This window comes from Hevea brasiliensis, chromosome 15 (assembly GCF_030052815.1).
Source record: "Hevea brasiliensis isolate MT/VB/25A 57/8 chromosome 15, ASM3005281v1, whole genome shotgun sequence".
NCBI classification, from domain to species: Eukaryota; Viridiplantae; Streptophyta; class Magnoliopsida; order Malpighiales; family Euphorbiaceae; genus Hevea; species Hevea brasiliensis.
Genome location: NC_079507.1, coordinates 57339066 through 57365311, shown reverse-complemented (window position 1 = coordinate 57365311; position 26246 = coordinate 57339066). Strand labels below are relative to the sequence as shown.

General features: G+C 37.5%; 2 protein-coding genes across 4 annotated transcripts; one reads left to right on the top strand and one right to left on the bottom strand.

Annotated features, from left to right (window-relative positions):
* Positions 1 to 294: 294 nt before the first annotated feature.
* Positions 295 to 9320, top strand: LOC110668881 (IAA-alanine resistance protein 1). Its single transcript, XM_021830265.2, has 11 exons — positions 295 to 1043; positions 2201 to 2284; positions 2496 to 2545; positions 4146 to 4197; positions 6140 to 6259; positions 6651 to 6910; positions 7391 to 7543; positions 7777 to 7884; positions 8685 to 8786; positions 8875 to 8919; positions 8998 to 9320. Exons 1-11 carry the CDS (start codon positions 719 to 721, stop codon positions 9148 to 9150), a joined length of 1452 nt encoding a protein of 483 aa, XP_021685957.2. The 5' UTR covers positions 295 to 718; the 3' UTR covers positions 9151 to 9320.
* A 911-nt stretch (positions 9321 to 10231) lies between these two features.
* Positions 10232 to 12254, bottom strand: LOC110668883 (uncharacterized). 3 transcript variants are annotated; one of them, XM_021830271.2, is made up of 4 exons: positions 11746 to 12254; positions 11518 to 11615; positions 11164 to 11356; positions 10232 to 10676 (listed from the first exon to the last, which is right to left on the bottom strand). In XM_021830271.2, the coding sequence occupies exons 2-4, from the start codon at positions 11532 to 11534 to the stop codon at positions 10431 to 10433; spliced, it is 456 nt and encodes a 151-aa protein (XP_021685963.2). In that variant the 5' UTR covers positions 11535 to 11615; positions 11746 to 12254; the 3' UTR covers positions 10232 to 10430. The 3 variants fall into 3 exon arrangements, with proteins under 3 accessions (XP_021685963.2, XP_021685964.2, XP_021685962.2); XM_021830272.2 differs by lacking the exon at positions 11518 to 11615; XM_021830270.2 differs by lacking the exon at positions 11746 to 12254 and having other exon boundaries at positions 11518 to 11716.
* Between the last annotated feature and the right edge of the window lie 13992 nt (positions 12255 to 26246).

The following is a 26246-nucleotide window of genomic DNA, read 5'->3' as shown; positions in this document are numbered from 1 at the left end:
GCCATTACAAATTGATTTTATATCCAGGCAAATTCTATGGTCCGCCGGAAATGTTGATTTTCTTTTTTATTTTTTTATATCTCAAAAGCATTTTCATCCAATGAATCAAAATCAAAGTTAATTCTGATTGTGCTTTCAATTTATGAACAGACGACATTTCTTGCTCAACATTTATTTTTATTGAGTTTATTGTGATTTACTTATAAATATTTTATTAAAAAAATTATTTAAACCCAATTTGTTATGAATTTAAATAAATATGTAACAAAGTTTTTCCTATTAAGATCTTAAATTGAAGAAAAAGGATCTTCGTGAGAGCTCGCTGACACTTGAATAGCCGATACTCGCTCTCTGACGCCTCTTCTTTTAGGATTCCAAGTGGGAAAAAAAAAAAAAAAGGAAAAGCCAACATCTCGAAAAAAAAAAAAAAACTAGAAATTAAAAAAAAAAAGGAAAAATCTTTACGGAGAGAGAGAGAGAGAGAGAGAGAGAGAGTATGGATGTAGTTGCGTTCGGCATCATAATCGGCATAATCGTACTTTTCCTTTGTATTGTTTGTTTCATCACCATTGAAGGCACCTGCAAGCGCCGCAATTCTTAGTCTTCTCCCAAACACCTCCTTTCCACGCTTTTCTTAATTTCTCTCCTAATACTTTTATTAGTTACCAATTTTTTTGTTTATTTATTTTATTTTTATCTTTTTGGTTGAAATTTGAACATGGTGTTTTGTAAGAAGCAGATTCAGATCTTGCTGTCTTTGTTACTGCTTTTACTCTTCTGCGCCAATCTATGCCTTGGTAGTGGATTCTGTGCGTCGCCGGTGCATGATCATTCCCATGGACACCACCACCACCACCATCACGACTGCGACCATCATCATCACCATCATGATGATAAACATGACAGTCACGCGATTGAATCGAAGCTGCCAGAGGAATTGGCGGAGGAGGAGGATATGAAGCTCTATGGATTTAGTAACTACCACATTCATGATCACCATCCCAGTCACGGTCACGACCGTGATTTGAATCTCACTGTTCTAGGTATTTTTTTTTTTTTTTAGATTCTATTCAATTTTGGTTTCAAATGAAGTTAATTCTTGGTTTCTAAGTCTGTTTTATGCTTCATTGATGCTGCATTTTCATTTATCATTTTTTTTAAAAATAAATTTTATCTAGAGCAGTGAACTCCTTAATATATGTTAGCTCAAATGAAAAGGAATGCTCTTTTGCATTTTGGAAGTTCAATTCAGCATAAACTTGTAAAGTTGTAGTCTTGTAGCTTCATCGTCGTTGGCCTCAATTCTGTGGGAGGTGCCAATGCTAATTCTAAATTGATAAGTAGCTTGATTATTAGCGATCAGAGCTTAGGTTTTCGCACTGTGGTCCTGCAGAAAGGCTTTGCTTGTGTAATAGTTAACGGTGGTGTTCTATTGTGATGCTGAATGATTTCAGTCAAATTGCTTTGTTCTATCGTGATGCTGAATGATGAGACGCCCACCACCCAAAAGGAAAGTAATCTTTTCCGATTACAATCACAATAGAGATCTTAGTCTTTCGTAGTCCTACAATTGAATCTATAAAGAGATTTATACAGAAACTTCTATAGGTGGTTAGCCCTAAAGATAAAGCAGCAAAATGCTTTCTGGAAATGAACACACAAACAATATTCATCCATTTTGAATGATATGGAATTCCATTTTAATTCCAATGCCTCCTTCCCACTTGTGATCAGGTGCCACATTTTCCATGCTCGGAAAAAAAAAAATTAAAGGAATCTCGGACATTTCTACAAGCCATGGGCACAGTGTTTGCAGAAACCCATCAAGAGAGCTTTGTTCAATTAGAGCAAAGACTCGTGTGGGTGCATGGGTCACAGGCTTATTGACATGTAAAGAATGTCAATATCTAGTTAATTGAATTTCTTTCATGCTTACAGAATATATTTTATAAATTAACCAAAAAAAAATTGTTTTAGTCTATTTGAACTCTTACAATTTACCCTTTCTTACTGTCAATCTGCTTATCTGTTTCACTTAAAAAAAATTTCACATCCATTATAATTAAATTTTTGAATTTTTTAAGGGTATGTGATCCTAAAATCTATCTTATCTTTTCTTCTAGATGGATCACAATGAAAGTTTTGAATAAATGATTTTGCTGATTCTGATCATTATCTTTTTTTTTTTTTTTTTTAATAGGTCTTTGGTTACGTGCTTTGGGATGCTCACTTTTGGTGAGCTTGGCTTCCCTTATCTGCCTGATTATTTTGCCAGTCATATTTAGTAAGTGACTTCATTGTGAGTACATACTTATGTTTCAAATTCATGAGTTTGAAGATGTTTATTGAAAATTGACTTTGCTTACTCATGTAAATGTTTCTCAAGTGTTTTTTTTTTTCTTCCCCTCAAGTATTTATTTATTTATTTTTATTGTTATAGCATACCTATTTTTATGGAAAAAGTCTGAATTTGTTGTTTTATTCATTTATTGCAGTACAAGGAAAACCATCAAAGGCAGTTGTTGATTCATTGGCTTTATTTGGGGTCAGATTCTTTGACCATTCTCATTTAGTTTACTTTTTTATATGATTATCTCTTTGAGTTCTCTGGAAATCTCTGTAGTCTGCTTTCATTGCTGGAGATTTAAGCATAATTGTTGATTTTGTTTATGTGAATTTGATCTACTTCTCTGTTATCATCACTTGTGAAATTCTGGACCTTAAGTGGTGGATGGTTTACTGTTTATTTAACCTTAATCAATATCTGCCATGCTAGTTGATGCTTCTGTTGCCTGGTAAATCCTAATGCTGAATGTAGTGAATGTTCAATTGATGCGTAAGTTCTTCCTTCCAACTACGTGATATTTAAGTTGTGTTGTACCATCAGAAACATCAGCCATATGCAAATAATCGAAGTTGAAATATTTTTTTAAAGAAATTTGTTTAGAAGTTTTACTGTGATGCGAAGAATGGTGTTAAATCCAGTTGCCATGGCAGTCATCCAATCTGACAGATTGAAAGTTATGGCATGTGTTTTGCTGTACTTGTAGGTCTTGCTTTAGATTAAGCTGGATGATTACAGAGGGTTAATGTAGTCTTTAACATGCTGAGATTGAGGGTTAGTTGAGCTTTTCATGCCTATTCACTTAGTTGCAGATTAGTTTGCAAAACCCTCCTTTTAAATTTATATAATGATGAGAAGTGCTAAAGCAACTCTACAGTGATATGAAAGAAACTGTCAATTTCTGCTTCTGTTAGTTCTTGGATGGCACCAGTGCCTTCCAAGGACTGCTCAATAATTGGTTAATCACATATTCTTTCTAGTGTCTCATCTGCCCAATTTTGTGATTTCTTAACAGGCGAGGGCAAATATTGCTCTCACCTATCTACTGATTCTACTCCTATGTCTTTCCTTGGTAATTTTGGTTGCTTCTGCATGGTTAGCTAATCCTATTTCCAAGCTCCTTTTATATATATATATATATATATATATATATATATATATATATATATATATATATATATATATATATATTTTGAAGATTGGTTTATTGGTTTTCTCACTTCATTAACTGATTAGATGTTGTAGACTTTTCTTATTATTTTTTTAATAGTTGTTAGTTGATTGCATGCATTGTGCTTAAAATCGTCAACTAATCTCCAACTGTGTAATTGAGGTGCTAATTTTTCTTTTGGGCTAGGCAGATAGTTGATTTTTTTGGCCCCTGGTTGAGGGTGGGGTGGCAAATTATAATGGCCTAAGACCTCATATGCTCCATAATAAGTTCCTCAGTCTTTCTTTTTGAGGATAAGATGTATAGTAATTGGCTGAAAAGACATTATTTTGTGTATTGAAGTATATTGATGGAGGAAAAGTGGTTTGACTTTAATTTCTCATTGATGTGTTTCATTATATAAGAAACTCTTGTTAATACAATTACGTAAGTTTTTCCATTCAAAACTTAAATGCAATGCCCCTATTTTTAAAATCTTCTTTTTTTTCTCTAACTTTCAATTCTAGTTGGTATTGCATTTTCTAGTGGCCTTAATTGTATTTCCCCCAAATATATGGATATTTTCCTTTTCTTTGTTAGTGCTATATTATGGTTCCATTAATTGATCAACTTTTCCTTTGCCATTTATAGGCAGGAGCTATGTTAGGGGATGCCTTTCTTCATCAATTACCACATGCCTTTGGTATGATATTGATCAAGTGCTGTTCTTTCTTTTACTTTTAATGCTTTCCCCTAGTTTTTACCTTAACTCATATTTTTACAACACAAAAAATCCTAAGCTACTCGACTTTCTTTATCATATCGGGAGCATTTGATATAATTTCCATTGCCTTAAAAATGAAGAGCAGTGTTTACCCACATTTCTTGGGAAGCCAATGGCTCCCAATAGTGGAAATTTCACTTCAGTTAATTTACTTTGCTACCTCCAACTAGGCCTAAGCAATCGGTCAGTTCGGCTCTGAACTGAACCGATTTTGAAAAACCAAACCACTGAATTCTCCTAAAACAAAAACTGAGCCAAATCGAGCTGATAAGAGGAACTGAATCGAATCGGTCCCGTTCAGTTAGTTGGTTTGTGCAAAAAGGGCAAACGGCACCCATTTTTTGCGTACTCCTACAGATCTTCACTTCCATCTTCCCCTTCCCTTAAAAAAAATGCGATCTCAAACTCACATTCAACAAAGGCAAAATGCACACATCATTCAACAATTACAAATAAGTTAAAGATTACAATTGAAAAAAGCAATCTCAATTGAACCATGACTTGTGGCTGCGGGTGAGAGGCACAGAACCAAGGTTTTGCTTGTTGAGTAAAAGATCGAAATCTAGTACACTAGAGAGAGAACCGAGGTTTATGGGTGAGGAAAATAAGTCAATGGGAACAGAATGAGGACATGCAGCAGCCAGGGAGGGTCCAAAGGGAGAAACAGAATTGAGAGGAAGACGAGGGGAGGGGAAGGCAAGAAGTAGGTGGAGGAGGAGGATGGAACTGAAGAAGTCGATGGGAACAGTGAACAGGGAAGAAGAAGATGCATTCTCTGAGGAAGAAATGCATTCTCTAAAGAAGAAGAAAATGTCGATGGGAACTGAAGATTGAAGAGGTCGATGATGCGAATTGATTAACTGAAGACAAAATAGGCCTAAGTTATGAGCCAAAAATAAAGGATCTTCTTTGGGTTGAAGACAAAATAGGCCCAAGGTCCAAGGTCCAGGGATATAAAATAACAGGATGAGCCTATTTAATCGATTTTTGACTAAAATAACGAAACAACTGTAAAATGAATTTTATTAAAAAAACATAAACCGAACTGTGTAAACCAAAAACGGAACTAAATCGGTTTGTTCAATTTTTCTGTTAAAACTGTTTATTACTCAGCCCTACCCCCAGCCAGGAGCCTTTTCTCTGAATTCCGAGATCCCTTTTAATAACTGAATCAAGTGAGGGAAGGATGTTAATACGCCTATTCACCTAATTCCAGTTGTTTCCAGCTAACTATTCAAAGAATTCACCATGAGAAGTTGTATTGAGTTGATATGACCTTTAAATTTCGTTATTTACTGATAAAAATATTATTGTATCAACATAAGGTGAAGTTATCACTTGCTTGCAAGCACATGCTTATCAGTAGCTCTCTTGTATTGTACGTGTCATATGTGGCATGAGCCGACTCCAAAGACAGACACTATGTTGCAAGTTATGCTCATTATGGAGATGTTGGATGTCATGGAAATGAATTGAAAGTTGAGCATCTGTAAGAAAGCTAGCAGCACACCCCTTTTTCTTTCAGTTCTTGCTCTTCAACAGCTCATTTCTATTCCCTCTGAAATTCTCAAAGAACCTCCTCCAGAATTCTATGTCAAATCTGAATTCTTTTGTTATAAAGAGAGAGACTCTTTCCCATCTACTTGACACCACAAGCTGAAATTTCTTACTTTTCATTCAATGTCATCTATTTAAAATGTTGGCTTCATGGATCGGCATTTGAAATACGAGACCAAGGGAGTACAATTTTTTACTTAATTTTGAAAGTTGACTGGAATTTCTGATACATCATTTATTTTCAAGTGCCAGGGATGAATTAGTGCTGTTAGTTGGTGATAAATTATTAAATCATGTTTTGCAGGTGGTGAGCACTCTCACTCTCATGATCATGGCGCTGACCATTCTCATCATGCTTATGTTGGACATGGGCACTCACATGCCCATTCTTTGAAAGATCTTTCTATTGGGTTGTCTGTCTTGGGTAAGTATCAAGATATTTATGCAATCCCGTTGACTAGTGTCAGCCTTTCTTGTTCAAATACATAGATACAGCATCAGACACATGCCCACACACATTGGCTTAACAGCCAGCAGTTACAAAGGACAGTCGAAATTTCCTTAAACATTCTTCTGATTTCTTTAACCATTTTATGTATTTATGAGATATTTAGTTCTGTGTTTAAGTGCTAGCCAGAAAGAATAAGAGACATTTTTTTAATTAGTCATATCTAACTTGTTTAAGATTTGTAATCTCTTCATTCACCTTGAGAGCTGTTAGGTTTTGTTGATCTTGTGTTCTCATTATCATCAGGGGTTCTGCAGATTGCGTTACAACACCTTGAATTCTTATTGTGGTATATTGGTTGTCGCAGCTGGCATTGTACTTTTTCTTCTTGTAGAGAAGCTGGTTAGATATGTTGAAGATAACTCTAGTGGAGCTTCTGCATGGAGTCATGGTCACCACCACCATCAAAAGAGCAGTAAGAAATTGAAAGATGGTGATGATGATGACGTTAACGAAGTTATGCAGTCAAAATCTCCCAAGGAAACTGAAGGAAATGTGTCAGATGAAGTTTCAGATAACTATTTGAATGGGGTTAATTTGACTGAAAATGAATCTCTTCTTCGGAAGGTAAACTGAGAATTAGTATATCTGATTAGTTCTGCAACCATAGGCAGTTAGAGATCAGCCAGATTTCTAATAATGCTACCTCTCATGGCTTGGTCCAATTTGAACCCAAAAATTTTGAGGCCAGAGGGTCAAGAAGTATAGTTATCTGGTGCATAAAGTGCAAACAACATAAAAACCTTTTATTTGTGAGGTTATGGTTTTTAGAAGTTTGTTACGCTATTTTCTCCTCATTAAAGAGTATTTTAATAACAGCAGGAGCAGAACAAAATTCCTACATGTTATTTGGGGTGTATAGTGCAGGAGCCTGCCTGAACTTGGGAGGATAGCTTATCTCGTTAAATGATGGATATGAAAATGAAACCTTATTTGATGCATCCCTTCAAAGACAGTTTAGTCCTAACCTGATGTAACCCACCCCATTTAGTTTAGAATTAGTTGATTATTTCTGTTGAGTTGAGTTGATGTGCATTTATCCTGCAGAGAAAGTCTACTCCTGATTGCAAGGATGATATGTCAGATATTGATGCTACAGGTGGCTCTACCAGTACTAAAAAATCCCTGAACAAAAAGGAAGTTGGTCAGGCACCATCAAATCTGGTGTTTGGTTATCTCAATTTGTTTTCTGATGGTGTTGTATGTGTACCTCCTTATCTGTAAATTTGTCCTTTTTGTTTTTCTTTGATCTGTCATCACTAGTCTTTCAAAAGAATCTTGATTTATTTAAAGTATTGTCTCAAAAATTAAAAGATATATATATATATATATATATATATATAGAGAGAGAGAGAGAGAGAGAGAGAGAGAGAGAGAGAGAGAGAGAGAGGAATTTGCTTTAATTTTTTATGGTATTCACATTGACCTTGCAGCACAATTTTACTGATGGAATGGCTTTAGGAAATGCATTTCTCCTCTATGGATCTATTGGAGGATGGTCTAGAACTCTATTTTTGCTTGCACATGAACTTCCTCAGGAGGTATTGGTTCTTCCTTCTGTTCATTGATCAATATAGTTTTTGAAGAATTCATTCTTGACAGTTTAATTTACATATTGGCATCACTTTCAGGCATGTAGTAGTTTTTTTTACCCTCTTCCTTTTGGCAAATTTAAATAACTATGAAAGAACCTGTACTATCGTTAGCTATACTGCACTTAATCAACTTCTTTCTTGAGTTTTGCCTCTCTCTCTCTTTCTCTTTCCCCTTTTTCTTGTTAACACAGATCTGTCTCAGTCAAGCTTATCTTGTGCAAGAATGGATGGAAACCAGGGTGACTGTTCCCTTGTGTGTTTCTTATTCCATGTGATTTCTCGTGTGAATCCTTAAAACTTATCAAAACTTGTCATTGGATTATCACTGAGTTGTGAAAAAATCACCTTCCTGTTCACCAAATTTGGGATTTAATGATGAAAATTGATGGTGTACATAAACATGTTCTGAATTGATTATGCATGAGAGGTTTAGTGGTGTTGGCTCAGGAAACCATTTGGCTTTATATTCATACAACATCAGAGACTACTGACTATCAACCTTCTGTATGCAGTCTTGTAGGGCTATTATTATATTGTAATTTTAAGCATGAGTTGCAACAATGTAATCTGAACCATACTATTAAGTTACTGTTTTTGTGCCAATTAATCACACAAACCCCCTCCCCCCACACAACACCCCTCTCCCCCCCCCCCCCCCCCCTTCCCAACAATATCTTTTGATTCACCTTTTCCTTGGGAGATTGTATGTGTGGAAGTTTTATAGCCTTGTTTATCCTTTTCTGCAGGTGGGAGATTTTGGAATTCTGGTAAGATCTGGTTTTAGTGTAACTAAAGCCCTTTTTTTCAACTTCCTTTCAGCGTTGTTGGCTCTAGCAGGAACTGTATTGGTAAGTGTTATTGCCATAGTGTCTTTCCTAATTTCAAATGATGAAGAAAACAGGGAAAAAAAAATGAAAATTACTGCTTTTGTTCCAGGCTTTGCTCTGGGGACAAGATCCAGGACAGTCATCTTTGATTGAGGTGAGCCCCTTGCATTGAGCAACTTCATTTTGACTTTAATAATTTCAGGATTACACAAAATTTTCCTCTTTGCCGCAGGGATTTACGGCTGGCGGCTTCATATACATTGCTGTTGCTGGAGTGCTTGCAGAAATGAACAACAGCAGCTCAACATTTAGAAGTTCATTGGTTCAGATAATTTCACTCATACTGGGCATGGCTATCGCCCTTTGTATCTCACTCGTAGAATGATAATGTAATTTAGATGTGTGTATAATTCTAGCCCAACTCAACTTCAAAGGTACAAGAATCAGATTCATGTCCATTTCTAGCCACAAAAATGACCTCGTTGGTACACTTGTAGAATGAAAATATTTTTGAACTGTTTAATCATAGGAAAAGTTAAATTCTGAAGGTACAAAGATCATCTAACATCCTTTTCTCATATCTTTAATGATTTTTGTGGCCTAAATCTTGAATTTTTATAAGATTTTTACCCAAACTTTACAACTTGGATAGAAATGCTTGAGTTAGGCCCTCACAACAAGCATCATGACGGTAGAGGGGGAGCTGGAACAAGTTGATATACAATTTGTCAAGACTCTGTCTCTCTCTCTCTCTCTTGACTATGGAGAGTAGGGGAGGAGGTGAAATCATGATCAATCTCTCTATCTCTCTCAATACGAAGAGAATCTTTTACTTTTTCAAGAGTAACTGAGAAATAGACAGTGCTACAATGTTGAACATGTAATGATTGGAGAGGTCGCCTTTTCCCTCTTTTTATAAAGTGAATATGCTTTTGGTCCGTGCGATGCAGGACTGACAATTTTGGGGAGACTGCTTTAAAAGAAAGAATTGGCTTCTCTTTCGGCTCATTAAACTAACGGCCTATATTCTCTGTCCCACTATTGCTTGCTCCTTGGTTTGAAATGCTTTTCTCTCTTCGGTCTTTGAAAAAAAAAATTGCTCTTTTTTTGGTTGGGGTTTAGAGGACTCTGCCGGCCGAGTAATATGCATTTTTCATACTTATTTTGTTTTCAGAGTTTCCAGATAAATCAAGCATATAGTATTCTCTTCATATTATTCATTAATGGCACCACTAGACTGCTATTTCAGTGTTCGAATGCTTATCTCACAGTACGATAACTCAAATTCAAGCTCTCTTTTCTTTTCAAAAAATAAATCTTAATTTGAACTAGGAATGTATGCATGTGAGTAATCCAGAAGAGTTTCCCTTTCCTGTGAAAAAGGGAAAAGAAAGTTGTTGTAGACCAATATTTTTATCAGATATCTTGTCAATTAGGTAAGGAACATGACATGTGAAGAAACTAGATTGGAATTGGATGATATCACGCAGAATATTATATATTCCAAATGGCTAATACAATATGAAGTCCTTGATACATCTCCTTGCCCTGTTGAAGCTACATAATCTAATCAAGAAGAAGAATTTCTCATCACTCCATAATGGAATCAAAAGAAACACAAGATAGATGAGAAAACATGGAATTCAATGTATTTTATCTATTTTGCTAACACTCAAACTCATCTAACTGTTGAAGCATTTGAAAGATGGTAACATTCTGGGTGGGAAGAGGAGGAAGATGAGGCATTCTTGTTATGTGATTTCCATGGGTAAGGGTATGGTGCCTTTTTCGCACTGCTCGAAGTGGAGGTTCTGCAGCCACAATAACAATCCCTTCTTTGTTAACTGCCGCTGGAACATCCGCTCTCTTCCTTAAGCTCTCACCACATCTCTGCTCGCTTATGCTTCCATCCTTCAAAACCATTTTTATTTTGTCAAGATGGAACTTGTTGAATATAGTCTGTGCAGCAGTTTAATGTATCTAAATGAAATCGTCAAAAAATAAGCCATTGGAAGAGGTTTTGGATACAGAGTTTGCACTCTGTGGACTAAAGAATCAATCCATCCAAAGAAAAAGGGAAAAAAGATCTGAGAATCCTTGTTGAACAAAATTCTCAACATTTCATCACAGAAGTTAAAATTTTCAAGCATTATTATGCTTAATTTTATTCCACACTTGCAATATATTTCAATCTTTTTCCTGGCATTGTAGCTGGTATTCAATCTCATGAGAATTAAACTCGTCAAGAATGTAAAGGCAACACTTCCAAATCCACTAAACTAAAGAAAATTTAAATTGATGAGTGGAATGTGACATAAGGATTAGTAGGGAAAGCAACAGATATATAATTATATGACCTTTACCAGGTTTATAAATTAAAACATGATTAAATTCTTACATTGACAAAAGAAGAAGTTGGAATTGGGCATCTGACAGGGCGATCTTCATCCTGGGGCTCCATTGGGTGTTCAACAGGCCAGAATTCAACATCTTCGACAGGATGATGATGGTGGTGTATGTCCATTTCGCCAAACCTTTGTCCGCTCTGCCTGGTGGTCTCATATATTAGTGGAACTTCACTCTCTCTCATCCTAAGAAAACCCAAAAATACACTGGCATTAATTAATAAGAATCAGGGTGTTAGACTCAAGAATGGCAAACTGTGACGCAAAACCAAAATCCTTCACTTCACCAATTACCAAATTTGTGAAAAGAGAGGGAGAGAGGGAGAAAGAAAAGGAGAGACGCTTACAAAATCATGCTCCCCATCCCCACATGACAAACCCATAGAGAGAAATGCTCATAAGCTAATGCCAGAAACACAGAAAATCTAACTTTGTCTTAGTATCTCTGTTTGTGTGTGAGAGAGAGAGAGACAGAGGTGTGGGAAAAGATGAAAAAAAAATAATTAAAAAAAAAAAAGAAAGAAAGAAAGAAAAAAAGACATAAAAGGGAAAGAGAGCATGAAAAGGAGTAGTACCCAGGAGAGGAGAGGTGGCGATGTGGGATCGACTAACAGTGAAAGACGAAGAAAGATTCCCACCCATTTCCTTGCTTTTTTTTTTTTTCTTTTCTTGATATTGTTACTTCTTTATTTTTCATAACCTTTCTCTTTCTTTATTGGGTCCCTGTACAAGCTATGGCTTTGTTCTCTCTATGGACGAGAGACAAATAGTTCTTTTTCGCTTTCTTGCTTTTGAGAGCAGTAGCTGTAGTTTGGCTGAAAATCTTAACAATCTCCCACTTTTTTTGCTTTTCTTGGATTTGCAGAGGATGGGAAGAGAGAGAAAGAAGGGAAAAAAATTGCACATGGAGGCTTGCATGAGCCAGCTGTTCTTGAGCCAAGATAAACCACTGCACTGCATAGAGGGAAAAAAGGGGAAAGCTTAGAAAGGAAGAAAGAAACCTAAGGCTGCTAGCTAAGAGAGCGGAAAGCACCAGACAGCTGCTTGCCTTTGGACGCTCATCCTAGCCGTTAGTTCAATTCAATGTTTTAGTAGGGTAAATTTACAATTTAGTCTATTAAATATGTTAAAATTATAATTAATTTTTTTTATATTGTATGTAAAATAAATTAACCTTTAGCAAGTTGAGTATTATTTGATTAATTATCTCTTTTTAGGCTTTAGAGAGATGAGCTCTCTTTTCCTTTATTATTTGTTTGCTGCGCTCACGACATGCTCTATTATTCAAGTGGCTTCCCCGGTTTATTGAGAGTAGGGAGGAGTTTCTCTCCATGTCGGGTTGTGGGTTTACTCTCTCATTGCTGGGTGGCTATATTTTCCTTCTTAGCATGTGATGTATTCTTTGGCTTGCTGGTTATTCATGGGTTTATCCTAATCCTTGGATGTAACTCTGTGAAGATGGTGAGTGATCTCTGCTTAGCAGCTAGCTGCTGTGGCAGCTGTGCACGGCCATCAAATACTAGTTTCTATCGAAAACGAAAAGTAAGGACCAACGAAAAGTAAGGACCACATGCCGAAGAACCGGGAAAGGTTTGGCAAAGCTCACGCTTTTCAGTCTCATATAGCCTAAAGGGATCAGTGACCTACCGCGGGATCATATCTTGTGAGATATTAGTCTACAGAAATAATCCTTAGAAACTAATTATTAAAGCTTTAAACTTAACGTATCTGAATTTTTCTTGTTTAGATTTAATTTTAATTTATTGTAGTAGTTTACTTTTTTAATAAATAAATTTCATATATTTATATTTTAAATTTATAATAAATAAGAGTTGAGCAAAAAAATTTTCACTTACTAGTAAACACAAGATCTGTAAATAAAATAATGTCGAAAGACTAACCTATGCATAACCTAAAACCAAAGATGAGGAGGAGGGACACACTCTCCAATTTGGATGAGAGAGGGGGAACCTTCCACTGTCTATAATCAACAGGAGACAACGAATGACCAGCAACTTAAAGGAAATTGAAACGAGAGAAAGGATTTTCTCTCACTAACCAGAGAGAACATGCAATTCTCAGAAAAGGTGCCATCATACTACAATCTATCCGATCTATGCATCCTGAATTTTCATTGGCTAATTTTTAATGAGACATGGGACCAAAATGATCAACTTTGAAATTGTAATATATATATATATATATATATATATATATATATATATATATATATATATATATATTATAAAAAGAAAATAAAAGAAAATATGGAAGGATTGATTCCATGCCAATGCCGAAAATATAACATGTCCACTTCCCCAAGAAGTCGCACTCCAAAGTGAAAAATAATGTGAAATTATATATTTTTTAAAATGAAGAAATTCATATTCTAGTAATGACGAGGATATGTTTTTGTGTGAGGAATGTCTATTTATTATAGGGTGAGGATTGGAATTTGGAAAGATTGACAAACTAAGCAATGGAGGAAATTAGGCTAATGGTTTTGGTCATATAATAAATTAAATGATTGGATTTCATTAGATCATTCATGCACATTTTATCTTTTGTTCATATCAATAGTATATAATTTTTTGTAAATTGCATACAATAAACTGGAGATTCCTTTATTAATCAAATCCAAAGATTTTACATTCTCAAGTTCATTTCAATGATTAAATATACTCTTAAAATTATGAATTTCCTAAAAGATCTTTAATAATTAAAATTTATTCATTTAAAGAAATTTTTAAATAAAAATAATCTATCACGTTATATGAACATTAATTAATTTATATTAATTATTATAAATAACTATGTAATTTATTTTCAACTAATTTTAAATTATAAATAATGTGAATCATATAATTATATGATTTATTTTCATTAATTTTATGTAACACCCCAAATTTTTAAATTTATTAGTTTGTGAGTAATATTAATATTTTATTTTATTTAAATTTTAAGAAATTATTTGAAATTTTTTGGATTTTCGAAATCGGATTTGATTTTCCAAAAATATAAAACTTTAATGATTTTTAAAAATTAATTTAAAGACCATGTGGCAAAATTAAAATATATTTGGACTCTACGAATTTTTCTGAGTTTTCTAAATTTTTTTCAGAATTTTTGGGTCTCGTTTTTGGTCCCAAGGTAGAGCAAAAATTCAAAATTTTGTATCTTGAATCGGACCTGCCGAATCAAACCGGACCGGCCCTTTTCTTTTTCTTTTTCTTTCTCCCTCACGCGCCCGACGTCCCTCCTTCCCCTCCCATTTTCTCTCTCCTCTCACCTCCTCTTCGGCCAGCCGCCACCCCTGCCTCCCCACCTCGTCGACTCGTCACCTCGCCCTTCCCTCCTCATCGGCCGTCGCCTAGAACGTAGAGAAAGCGTGCGCAAAGACTACCTGATGCGTAGCGCGCCGCTTCAGCTTCTCGGCCGAAATCCGACCGATCCGATCACTGATTGGGCCGGGTCTTGTGTCAAACACCATCTACACCTCGAGAGCTTTCCATGGACACCAAGAACACCAAAATCCATTGAGCGATTTGCCCAATTTTTGTCCAGGAAGTTTTAGCTCATTTTGACTTTTGGGCTAGATTTCTCGCAAACCGTGAATCCCACAAAAAAACCGAGAGTATCAGAGCGCTCCACTCGTCGAGAGCTTGGCGGCAATATAAATTTAAAAATTTTTCGACACTGTTTTTCGGTGGATCCCATGAAACTTCGTAGTATTTTTTCTAGCATTAAATGAGCTTAGAAAATTTCGTAAAAAAATTATATACGAACCCCTGTGTTGTGGGCTTTGTGTAGGTACCTTCAATTCACAAAAATTCGACAGTTGCCCCGGTCTGTGAATTTTCGACCAGACAGACCGGCTACCGAAAAAGTCTTAGAATTGAATCGAGATTTTCGCTACCCCACCATTGTTAGATGTCCCGAGCGTGTTCCAGAGGTCGAAATCGGCATAGGTAAACCTGAACCTTACTTTTTTGTAATTTTCTAGTTCTTGAATTGGATTAAAAATTCATAAAATATTTGTGGTAGCTTAGGAAATTATAATTCCTTTTGCACTAGCTTAGTAATGATGCTAAGGACCGCGGGGCAAAGTTTTAGAATTTTTAGAACTCATTTGGGTAGTTTTTGAAAAAAGAGTCAATTATAAGGACTAAACAGTAATTTTACATATTGTGATTGATGACTGTTTGGATGGGTCCAGGAGGGGCTGTGTGATGTGATTAAGTTATGAGTGTATAGTTTGTGGATATAGAAGTGTGTTTTAAGCCCTTTTGTAAGTTGGGTAAGTCCTAGGTATAGGGAAGACTCTGCTAGATTTTTGGCACGACTTAGGACATCTTTGGTCTTTTTCTTAGTTTGTATTGAGTCAAATGTATTAAATAATTGTAATAAAATTATTAGATGAGCCGGGACAGCCTTCCTCCTCCGCCTAGCCGCTACAGTGACTTCGGTTGAGTCTGTAAGTAAAATATTAATTTTAATTGTAATTTCGATATTATTATATGTTCAAGCATGCCCATGCATCACTTATAAATATATATCTATACAGTTAAACTCTAAGCACGTTTTATGTTGCATTCACAACTGTTAAAGTGTCATGGATGTTATTGTGATAATTTAGAGCAGTGTGCGTGAGTTGGCATGCGTGTGGTATGGTGTTGGCTATGGACAGGACGGGTAGACACAGCTTGAGATCTTCGCTGGGACTCGGTCCTTTGGGATATACACGGCTTGAGTTCTTCGCTGGGACCCTGATTTGGTTTATTAAGTGAAAGTCCGGCTTGAGTTCTTCGCTGGCACAGGTTGGATTAAGAGGGCTATATAGGGGATTAGCTCCTATATATGTATTGTTTGACCTTATCGGGTGTGCGAATGCTCCAGATTACCTTTTTGCTATTATGATGTGAAAATATTGACGATGTTGCATTTCACTCTACATGGTGCATTAGCTTTAGATAGCTATAGAGAGTATGGTTAAAATTGATATTTTATTCTTTGAGTTGAACGCTCACTCCTGTTCATTATTTTTCCTGGCTACAGGAGGATATTTGTTATGGTTAACCTGCTTTTCTTCTTTGTAGGTCATTTATTAATATTTGTATAATTCTATTAACTCCTAGAATTTTCGTATGTGTTAGAAATATTTATTTGATTTGGGTCTATAATATAATTACCATATTGGACCTGTAAACTTATTATATGCATGTATGTTGGACTGGATGAAGAAGCTGGGCTCCCATTTATTTTTGTGACATTTGAGTATGTGGAGGGTGAGCTGAGCTCCCCAAATGATTATATATTGTGTTTACAGGTCGGGTGAGTTAAAAACTCCCCGTTGAAAGGTCCATTTTATAGTCGGACTCTGTCCAGTTGAATTCTTGAAATTAGGCCTAAATGGGCTTTAGAGTTGGGTCGAGGAATAGTTAGGCTTACTATGGGCCTCGGGGGCTTTAGGCTGGCCCAGGTCTTAGTGCCAGTCTGGCCCATAGGTTGGGTCATGACAAATATGGTATCAGAGCTTAGGCTCCAGATTCATAAGGAATATTTGTCTAAAGTGTTGGGAAGAGTCTAACAGGAGTCACATGCGGAAAATAGGGTCAACATTCATCTTGCATTCTCATCTTTGCTTCTAGTTTCTGCTTTATATAATTGTGTGTAAATATGAGTCTATAGAGCTATGTAATATGCAGTTTTGAAATTTTGTGGGCTAATGCTGCTGAATTTCAAAAAAATGCATAGAAGCAGGAGAGCTACCACTGCACCAGAACCAGATGTGCCTGACGAGGTGTCGGCACAGGATCAGGCACCTACCACGAGGAGGCGGGGTAGGAGGCCTAGACCTGCTCAAGTAGAGGAGCAACCGCCACCAGTTCAGGAATAGTCTTTTGTGGCCCCGAGTCCTATGGACCCAATGGCAGCTACTCTAGCAGGTTTGCAGAGAACCATCGATATAATGGCACAGTATATAGTCCACGCTCTCCAACAGCAACAGTCCACCGCACCAAGGAGGGAACCTTACAAACAGATAATTAATTTCAAGAAATTGGTGCCTGGTACTTATGATGTGTCAGACGATGCCTATTGGTTTTTGGATTCCTGCAGACAGGTAGGAACAGAGTTACAGTTGACTGATAGGAGACTTATAGAATGTGTGCAGCATGTCATGGGGTCTATGCCTAGATAATGGATGAATGACTACATATTACATCGGATGGAGGGTTTGTCATGGACCCAGTTTGTGGAACTGTTTATTAACGAGTTTGTACCAGAAAGTTTCAGAGATCAAAAGCAATGGGCCTTTGAGGCCTTAAGACAGAATAGTAGGTCTATAGATGAATATGCTACAGAATTTCTGGAATTAAGCAGATATGCCTCTACAACAGTGGCTATTGAAAGTATGAAGGTAAAAAGGTTCCTAAAGGGGCTGGACAAGAGGTATGCAAACCTGGCCATGATGTCTGATCAGTCTTTTGATGTGGTAGTTGATCGAGCCCAACAGATTGAGATTAGCTACACTGAAGATGACAGTGAAAGAGTAAAGAAAAATAGAGCAGAAGGTTCTTTAGGTGTTCCCCACATGGGTGCTCCAGACAGCGGAGGCCAAGGTAATTACAGAGGAAAAAGCAGAAACAAGAGGAGTGGTTTTAGACACAAATCTCGAGGATTCAGACTAGGGTACGAATCCAGTAGTGGTCACAGTTCGGGATACAGCAGTTCAGGGTCTGGTTCAGGATCCTCCTTGGCACCTAACGCACAGTGTGGAAGAGGACATTCAGGACCTTGTCTGATGGGTTCAGGAGTATGCTTCAAGTGTGGCCAACCAGGTCACTTTGCTAGGGAATGCCCTGTGTTCAGCGAGCCACAGATGGGGTCATAGGGTTCTAATACAAATGTTCCTCATCAGTTGTATCCCGGTGTTTTCAGTATGGCAGACAGTCGATTCAGTGGCCAACAGGGCCGAGGACAAGGGGGACGTGGATTTGGAGGCAGATCAGGAGGTAGAAGTCAATATCAGGGTTCTGCAATGCAGGGTAGGGGTCAAGCTCAGGTTTTCACCCTGACCCACTAGGATGCTCAGGCTTCCAATGCAGTTATGGCAGGTATTCTTCTAGTCTATTCCTATAAGGCTCGTGTTTTGATAGATCTGGGTGCTACGCACTCATTTCTCTCCCCAATGTTTGCCATGAGATTGGGTAAAAACCCTACAACTTTAGAATGTCCTTTGTCTATAGCTACCCCGCTTAGTGACAACATAGATGTAGATATGGTTTTTCCGGGTAACCTAATAGTAGTGGATTGAAATATCCTCCCAGCAGACTTGGTTCCTCTACCAGTAATGGATTTCGATGTAATTTTGGGAATGGATTGGTTGGCAACTCATTATGGCACTTTAGACTACAGGAATAAAAGGGTGTATTTTCACATACCTGGTGCGGAAGAGTTTAGCTTTGATAGTGACAGGAGCATGGCTCTATATAATTTGGTGTTAACAATTAGTGCTAGAAAAATGTTGAGGCATGGATGTCATAGGTATTTGGCATTGGTGAGAGATACATTTGTAGAAGGTGCTAACATGGAAAATGTTCCTGTTGTCAGAGAATTCATGGATGTGTTCCCTGAGGAGCTTCTAGGGTTGCCTCCAGGAAGGGAAATAGAGTTCTGCATTAATGTTGTTCCGGGTACAAACCCCATATCAATGTCGCCTTACAGGATGGCACCAGCAGAATTGAAAGAGTTAAAGGAGCAACTACAGGAACTTTTGGACAAGGGTTTCATATGTCCGAGCACTTCACCTTGGGGCGCTCCTGTTCTATTTGTGAGAAAGAAAGATGGCTCATTGAGGTTGTGTATTAATTATAGACAGCTGAACAGGGTGACTGTGAAGAACAAGTATCCATTTCCTCGGATCGATGATCTGTTTGATCAGCTCCAAGGGGCTAGATTCTTTTCCAAGATAGACCTACGATCAGGCTACCATCATTCGAGAATCAAGAATGAGGATGTGTCCAAAACAGCATTCAGGATAAGATATGGTCATTATGAGTTCTTGGTGATGTCTTTTGGACTCACTAATGCACCAGCAGCCTTCATAGACTTGATGAACAGAGTGTTCAGGCCGTTCCTGGACCATTTTGTCATCGTATTCATAGATGACATTTTGGTATACTCTCGGATCAAGGAAGAACACGTGTGGCACTTGAGGATGATATTGCAGACTTTGAGGGAGCACCAGCTATATGCCAAATTTTCAAAATGTGAATTTTGGCTAGAAAGCATCTCATTCTTGGGACACGTGGTTTTGAGTGAAGGCATTTTCTTGAGGCTGTAACTGATTGGCTTAGGCCTATAACAGTCACTGAGGTGTGAAGTTTTTCGGGCTTAACTGGCTACTATAGGCATTTTATGCAGGATTTTTCCAGGATAGCAGCTCCCCTAACTAAGTTAACTCGGAAGAATGTTCCATTCATTTGGATAGATGATTGTGAGGAGAGTTTCCAAAAGCTTAAGGAGTGTCTAACCACTGCCCCTGTGTTGACATTACCAACGAGTGGTGAAGGATATACCGTGTACTGTGACGCCTCAAGAGTTGGCTTAGGGTGTGTTTTGATGCAGAATGAAAAAGTAGTGGCTTATGCTTCAAGGCAGCTGAAGAGGCATGAGCAAAACTACCCCACCCATGATTTGAAAATGGCGGCTGTAGTCTTTGCACTAAAAATTTGGAGACACTACCTGTATGGTGAGGTGTGCGAGATATACACCGATCACAAGAGTTTGAAGTACATCTTCCAACAGAGGGATTTAAACTTGAGACAGAGGAGATGGATAGAGCTTCTGAAGGACTATAATTGTACCATCCAGTACAACCCTGGGAAGGCCAATGTAGTAGCAGATGCTTTGAGTAGAAAATCTTTTAGCAGCTTAGTGTATATACCAGTGGAGCAGAGACCATTGATTCAGGAAGTACATGAGTTGATGGATCAAGGTCTGATCTTAGATCTTTTCAGATGAGGGGGTATTGTTGGCTCATTTTTCAGTGAGGCCAGACCTGCGAGACAGAGTTAGAGTTTCCCAGCACAGAAACCAATAATTGATGAAGATCATAGAAAAAATACAGCAGGGTGAAGGTGGTGAGTTTGGATTTGCCAATGATGGCGCCCTTATGCAAGGTTCTAGGATATGTGTGCCCGACGTGGATAATCTCAGAAATGAAATCATGCAAGAGGCACACTATACACTGTACAATATCCACCCAGGCTCCACCAAGATGTACTGTGATGTGAAAGATAGCTATTGGTGGAATGGCATGAAGAGAGACATAGCAGACTTTGTGTCCAAATGCTTGACTTGTCAGAAGGTGAAATTTGAACATCAGAGGCCATCAGGGAAGCTGTAAGAGCTCCCTATCCCAAAATGAAAGTGGGAGATAATTACTATGGATTTTGTGACTGGGTTGCCTCGTACCACGTGAGGATATGATTCGATATGGGTAATTATAGACCGCCTAACTAAATCAGCTCATTTCTTGCCTGTGAAGATCACATATTCTGTTGCACAGTACGCCCGACTCTATATTCGAGAAATCGTCATATTGCATGGAGTTCCTGCTTCCATAATATCTGACAGAGGGCCCCAGTTCACTTCTCAGTTTTGGAGAAAGTTGCAGGAGGCACTTGGCACGCAATTGAACTTTAATACTGCTTTCCACCCTCAGACAGACGGACAGTCCGAAAGGACAATCCAAACACTGGAAGACATGCTTTGCATGAGTGTTTTGGATTTTGGAGGTCAATAGGATGATTAGTTACCCTTGGTGGAGTTTTCCTACAACAACAGTTATCACTCCAGCATAGGAATGACACCTTTGTGTTGGACGAAAATGGGAGAAGCGAAGGTGCATGATGTAGACCTAGTGTAGTACACTTTAGAGATAGTTCCTTTAATCAGGGAATGACTGAAAATAGCTTTTAGCAGGCAAAAGAGTTATGCAGATCCCAGACGGAGGGATGTAGAGTTTGCAGTAGGCGACTACGTATTCCTGAAGATTTCTCCGATGAAGGGAGTCATGAGATTTGGAAAGAAGGGCAAGTTGGCACCTCGGTATATTGGACCTTTTGAGGTTATTGATAGAGTTGGAGCAATTGCCTACCCGTTGGAGCTACCACCCAACCTTTCTCATGTTCATCCTGTATTTCACATCTCCATGCTTAGGAAATACATTCCTGATCCTTCTCATGTGCTACAACCGGATGTAATAGAGCTGAAAGAAAACATGATGTTTGAGGAGCAACCTGTAGCCATAGTGGACTACCAAGTGAGGCAGCTAAGATCAAAACAGATCCCTATGGTTAAGGTTTTATAGAGGAGTCAGTCAATGGAAGAGTGCACTTGGAAGTCAGAGCGGAACATGCGTAGCAAGTACCCTTATCTATTCAATGTATAATTCTGTACTTTATTATACCTTGTGTAAAATTCGAGGACGAATTTTCTGTAAGGGGGGAAGAATGTAACACTCTAAATTTTTAAATTTATTAGTTTGTGAGTAATATTAATATTTTATTTTATTTAAATTTTAGAAAATTATTTGAAATTTTTCGAATTTTCAAAATCGGGTTTGATTTCCCGAAAATATAAAACTTTGATAATTTTTAAAAATTAATTTAAAGACCACATGACAAAACTAAAAATATATTTGGACTTTATGAATTTTTCTGAGTTTTTTTGAATTTTTTCGAAATTTTTGGGCCTCGTTTTTGGTCTCAAGACAGAGTAAAAATTCAAAATTTTGTATCTTGAGTCGGACTTACTGAATCGAATCGGACAGGATTGGACTGGTCGAAACGGACTAGCCTTTTTCTTTTTCTTCTTCTTTCTCCCTCGCGAGCCCGACGTCCCTCCTTCCCCTCCCGTTTTCTCTCTCCTCTCACCTCCCCTCTCGGCCAGCCGCCGCCCCAGCCTCCCCACCTCGCCGACGCGCTGCCTCGCCCTTCCCTCCTCGCCAGCCGCAGCCTGGAATGCCGGGAAAGCGCTCGCGAAGACCACCCGATGCGCAGCGTGCCGCTTCAGCTTCCCGACTGAAATCCTGTCGATCCAGCCACCGATTGGACCGGGTCTTGTGTCAAATACCATCTACACCTCAAGAGTTTTCCATAGACACCAAGAACACTAAAATCCATCGAGCGGTTTGCTCAATTTTTGTTCAGGAAGTTTTAGCCTATTTTGATTTTTGGGCTAGATTTCTCACAAATCGTGAACCCCATGAGAAAACCGAGAGTACCAAAGCGCTCCACTCGTCGAGAGCTTCACGGCAATATAAATTTCAAAATTTTCAGACACCGTTTTTCAGTGGGTCCCATGAAACTTCATAGTATTTTTTCGAGCATTAAATGAGCTTAGAAAATTTCGTAAAAAAATTATATACTAACCCTCGTATTGTAGGCTTTGTGTAGGTACCTTCAATTCACGGAAATTCGACAGTTATCCCGGTCTGTGAATTTCTGGCCAGACAGACCGGCTACCGAAAAAATCTTAGAATTGGATCGAGATTTTAGCTACTCCACCGTTCTTAGAAGTCCCGAGCGCGTTCTTGAGGTCGAAATTGCATAGGTAAACCCGAACCTTACTTTTTCGTAATTTTCTAGTGCTTGAATTGGATTAAAAATTCATAAAATATTTGTAGTAGCTCAGAAAATTATAATTTCTTTTGCACTAGCTTAGTAATGATGCTAAGGACCACGGGGCAAAGTTTTAGAATTTTTAGAACTCATTTGGATAGTTTTTGAAAAAAGGGTCAATTATAAGGACTAAATAGTAATTTTACATATTGTGATTGATGACTGTTTGGATGGGCCCAGGAGGGGTTGTGTGATGCGATTGAGTTGTGGGTGTATGGTTTGTGGATATAGAAGTGTGTTTTAAGCCCTTTTGCAGGTTGGGTAGATCCTAGGTATAGGGGACACTCTGCTGGATTTTCGGCATGACTTAGGACATCTTTGATATTTTTCTTAGTTTATATTAAGTCAAATGTATTAAATATTTGTAATAAAATTTTCAGGTGAGCCGGGATAGCCTTCCTCCTCCGCCTAGCCGCCAAAGTGACTTCGGTTGAGTCTGTGAGTAAAATATTAATTTTAATTGTAATTTCGATATTATTATATGTTCAAGCATGCCTATGCATCACTTATAAATATGTATCTATGTAGTTAAACTCTAGGCACATTTTATATTACATTCACAACTGTTAAAGTGCCATGGATGTTGTTGTGGTAATTTGGAGCAGTGTGTGTGAGTTGGCGTGCGTGTGGTGTGGTGTTGGCTATGGATATGACGGGTAGACATGGCTTGAGATCTTTGCTAGGACCTAGTCCTTCGGGGTAGACACGGCTTGAGTTCTTTACTGGGACTCCGATTTGGTTTATTAAGTGAAAGTTCGGCTTGAGTTCTTCGTTGGCATAAGTTGGATTAAGAGGGTTGTTGTAACACCCTCCTTGTAGCAACTCCGTACATTCTACTGTTCCGGTCACTAGTGTCGGTCCGGACAGCTAGAACATTCGGAAAAATATTTAAACTAAAGTGAAGAACCATAATTAACTCAAATATTAATAAGAAAAATTTAGGAAAACTTTTAGAAATAAAATACAACTAAGTTAAATGAGCTGGTGCCCTAGCGATGGGTAACCTAGTGGAAAGTTGCGGTTCTCGCAACTAGGAGCCCTAGACCCGAGGAAAAATTCATAAAATAATTTTTGGGACTCCAGAGAAGGGTCATTGAGGTTCCTATGACATTAGAATGCCAAGAAAATGCTTAGAAAAATTTTTCAATCGGTACAGACAATTTTAGTCTGTTAAGCCAAACGGAGGGCATTTTGATCATTTCGCCCTCAGAGGTGATTTTTTGCCGACTTGTTCAGTTAAGTAAATAATTATTATGATATAAAATATGAATAAATATTTCCAAAAAATAAATTAAAATTAAGTAGACAAGAAAAGGAAAGAAATTTGAATTATGACATCATTATGATGTCATTAAACATCCTCCCACCCAACCAAATTTTGATACATCATTATAAACTACTTAAAAATGAATAAAAGGAGATAAAAATTAAAGAACTAAATAGCTATCTTCAACCTTTGGGGCAGCAAAAAACGTGGAGAGAGAGAGAGAGAGGAAGGAAAACTCTATTAAAGTTTCGCCAAGCTTGAGTTCACCACCCAAATCACCCCAAAATCCTAGCTTCTCTTCACAAATATTTACCCTTACACCTAGAGCAAGTCTTGGGCAGCAAAAAGAAAGAGAAAAAGAGGAGTTTTCAAGCTTTGGGAATTAGCTAAATCAAGGTTAGTATCCAAATTTTTGCTATTTTGATTAAATTCATGTTTAATGGCATGAAGTAAGTAGGAAATGTAAGAAAACAAGATAAAAATATGTGTGTGTGCACTCTAAAAATTTTGGCAGCTAGGGTTTGCTCATGTAATGGTTTATTAACCTTGTAATGGTCAATTAGTGAACATTTTAATGTGTGTGAGAAGGAATTGAAGTGAGTAAGTATGTTGGATTTGAGTTTAGGTGAGCTGCCTTAGCTAACTTGCAGGACTGAGTATGAGTCCAGTAGGTTTGGGCAGTAATAACTGGAGTTGTAGAGGTTCAATTAGTGCAAGGCTAATTGGACATGAAACTAGACACATAATGTCACAATTTTGGTGAAGAAACCTTGCCCAGAAAACCAAACCAAGTTGACCTAAAAATTGCCCTAATCCGGGTGACCTGCAATATGCCTGGGTAAAATGATCAAATGAATAGTATTTATTCATTTAGTCATAACTCAGTGTAGAAAGGTCTAATTGACCTGAAATTTTACCAGTAGAAAGCTGAGACATAGACCTACAATTTTCATGAAGAATAGAAATCCCAATTCTGACCATAACCTAGTTAAATTGTCAACCAAACTTAGGTTACCAAATATGGCAGAACCAGTTTTGCCCAGAATTTTAGATTCTGTCCAATCCGGCCAGTTATGGTGTTTAGGCCATAACTTGAGCTACAAAACTCCAAATGGAGTGATTCAAAAAAAGGAAATATAACTAGACAAAATAAGGAATAACTTTCATGAAGACAACTTTGCCAAATTCCTACTGTAAAAATAACAAATTGAACAGTAAACACAAGGCTTAAAATCTGAAAATTTTGAACAACTAACATTAAGCTTAGAAATGGTATTGGCAACCAATACCAACAATTTTAGAATGCAAAATATGGTATGTTAGGAGTATTAGAACCAATGTACCTATTGTCTATGCAAAAGTCAACATTTTAGTTGACTAATGAAATGAATAGTAATACCTAAACTTAAATTTCAAGAATTGTAAAGTTTAAAAGTGTAACATGCCCTAGTACACCTAGCAAGATTGGTTTGGATAGGTTGGCATGCCAATAGGGTTCAGTTAGCAGTACTACACATAACATTATGCCATTCTATGATTTCATGGCTTTTAGCCATTCTGATATTGTGTTGAGACTTGGCCTTGTGCCTAATGTTATTACAGCTTATTAGCTGTTCTGTTGCACACCGAGAGACACATATGTGACCGATGGTGTGACGGCCCGAGGTACTTGATACCCAATGCCAGTTTACCTGTTTATCCAGTCCAGTCATCTAGTATATGTTACTTGGGCAACTAAAAATGAAAGTTGATAAATTTAATGAAATAATGAATATAACAAGTATCAAATAAATAAGACTACCAATAATTATCAAAAATTTGTTTGCATGAGACATCAATACACTCACTGCATATTTATTTTTTTATATTAGTTCTTTTTATTTTATTATTGGCACCACTAAGCATTATTGCTTAGCACGTCGCTTTTTGCCACGTGTAGGTTCTGGAGAGACAGATAGAGAGACCAGCAGACCACAGACTAGGTGAGGTCACAGATCTACCTAGCGTTAGAGTCACCTCTCATCTACAGTGCATCAGTGGTAGGATCTTTAGGTCCCTTTTGAAATTATGTTTTTGCATTTTGTATTAGGTAGTAGTTTGTGATTTGTAAATTATGAACTCA

Coding starts and splice junctions, on each gene's coding strand:
- LOC110668881 (XM_021830265.2), top strand. CDS start 719: ATGGTGTTTTGTAAGAAGCAGATTCAGATCTTGCTGTCTTTGTTACTG. Junction 4,198..6,139: donor TCAATTACCACATGCCTTTG/GTATGATATTGA, acceptor CATGTTTTGCAG/GTGGTGAGCACTCTCACTCT. Junction 7,885..8,684: donor CACATGAACTTCCTCAGGAG/GTATTGGTTCTT, acceptor CCTTTTCTGCAG/GTGGGAGATTTTGGAATTCT.
- LOC110668883 (XM_021830271.2), bottom strand. Junction 10,677..11,163: donor CAACTTCTTCTTTTGTCAAT/GTAAGAATTTAA, acceptor ATGGTTTTGAAG/GATGGAAGCATAAGCGAGCA.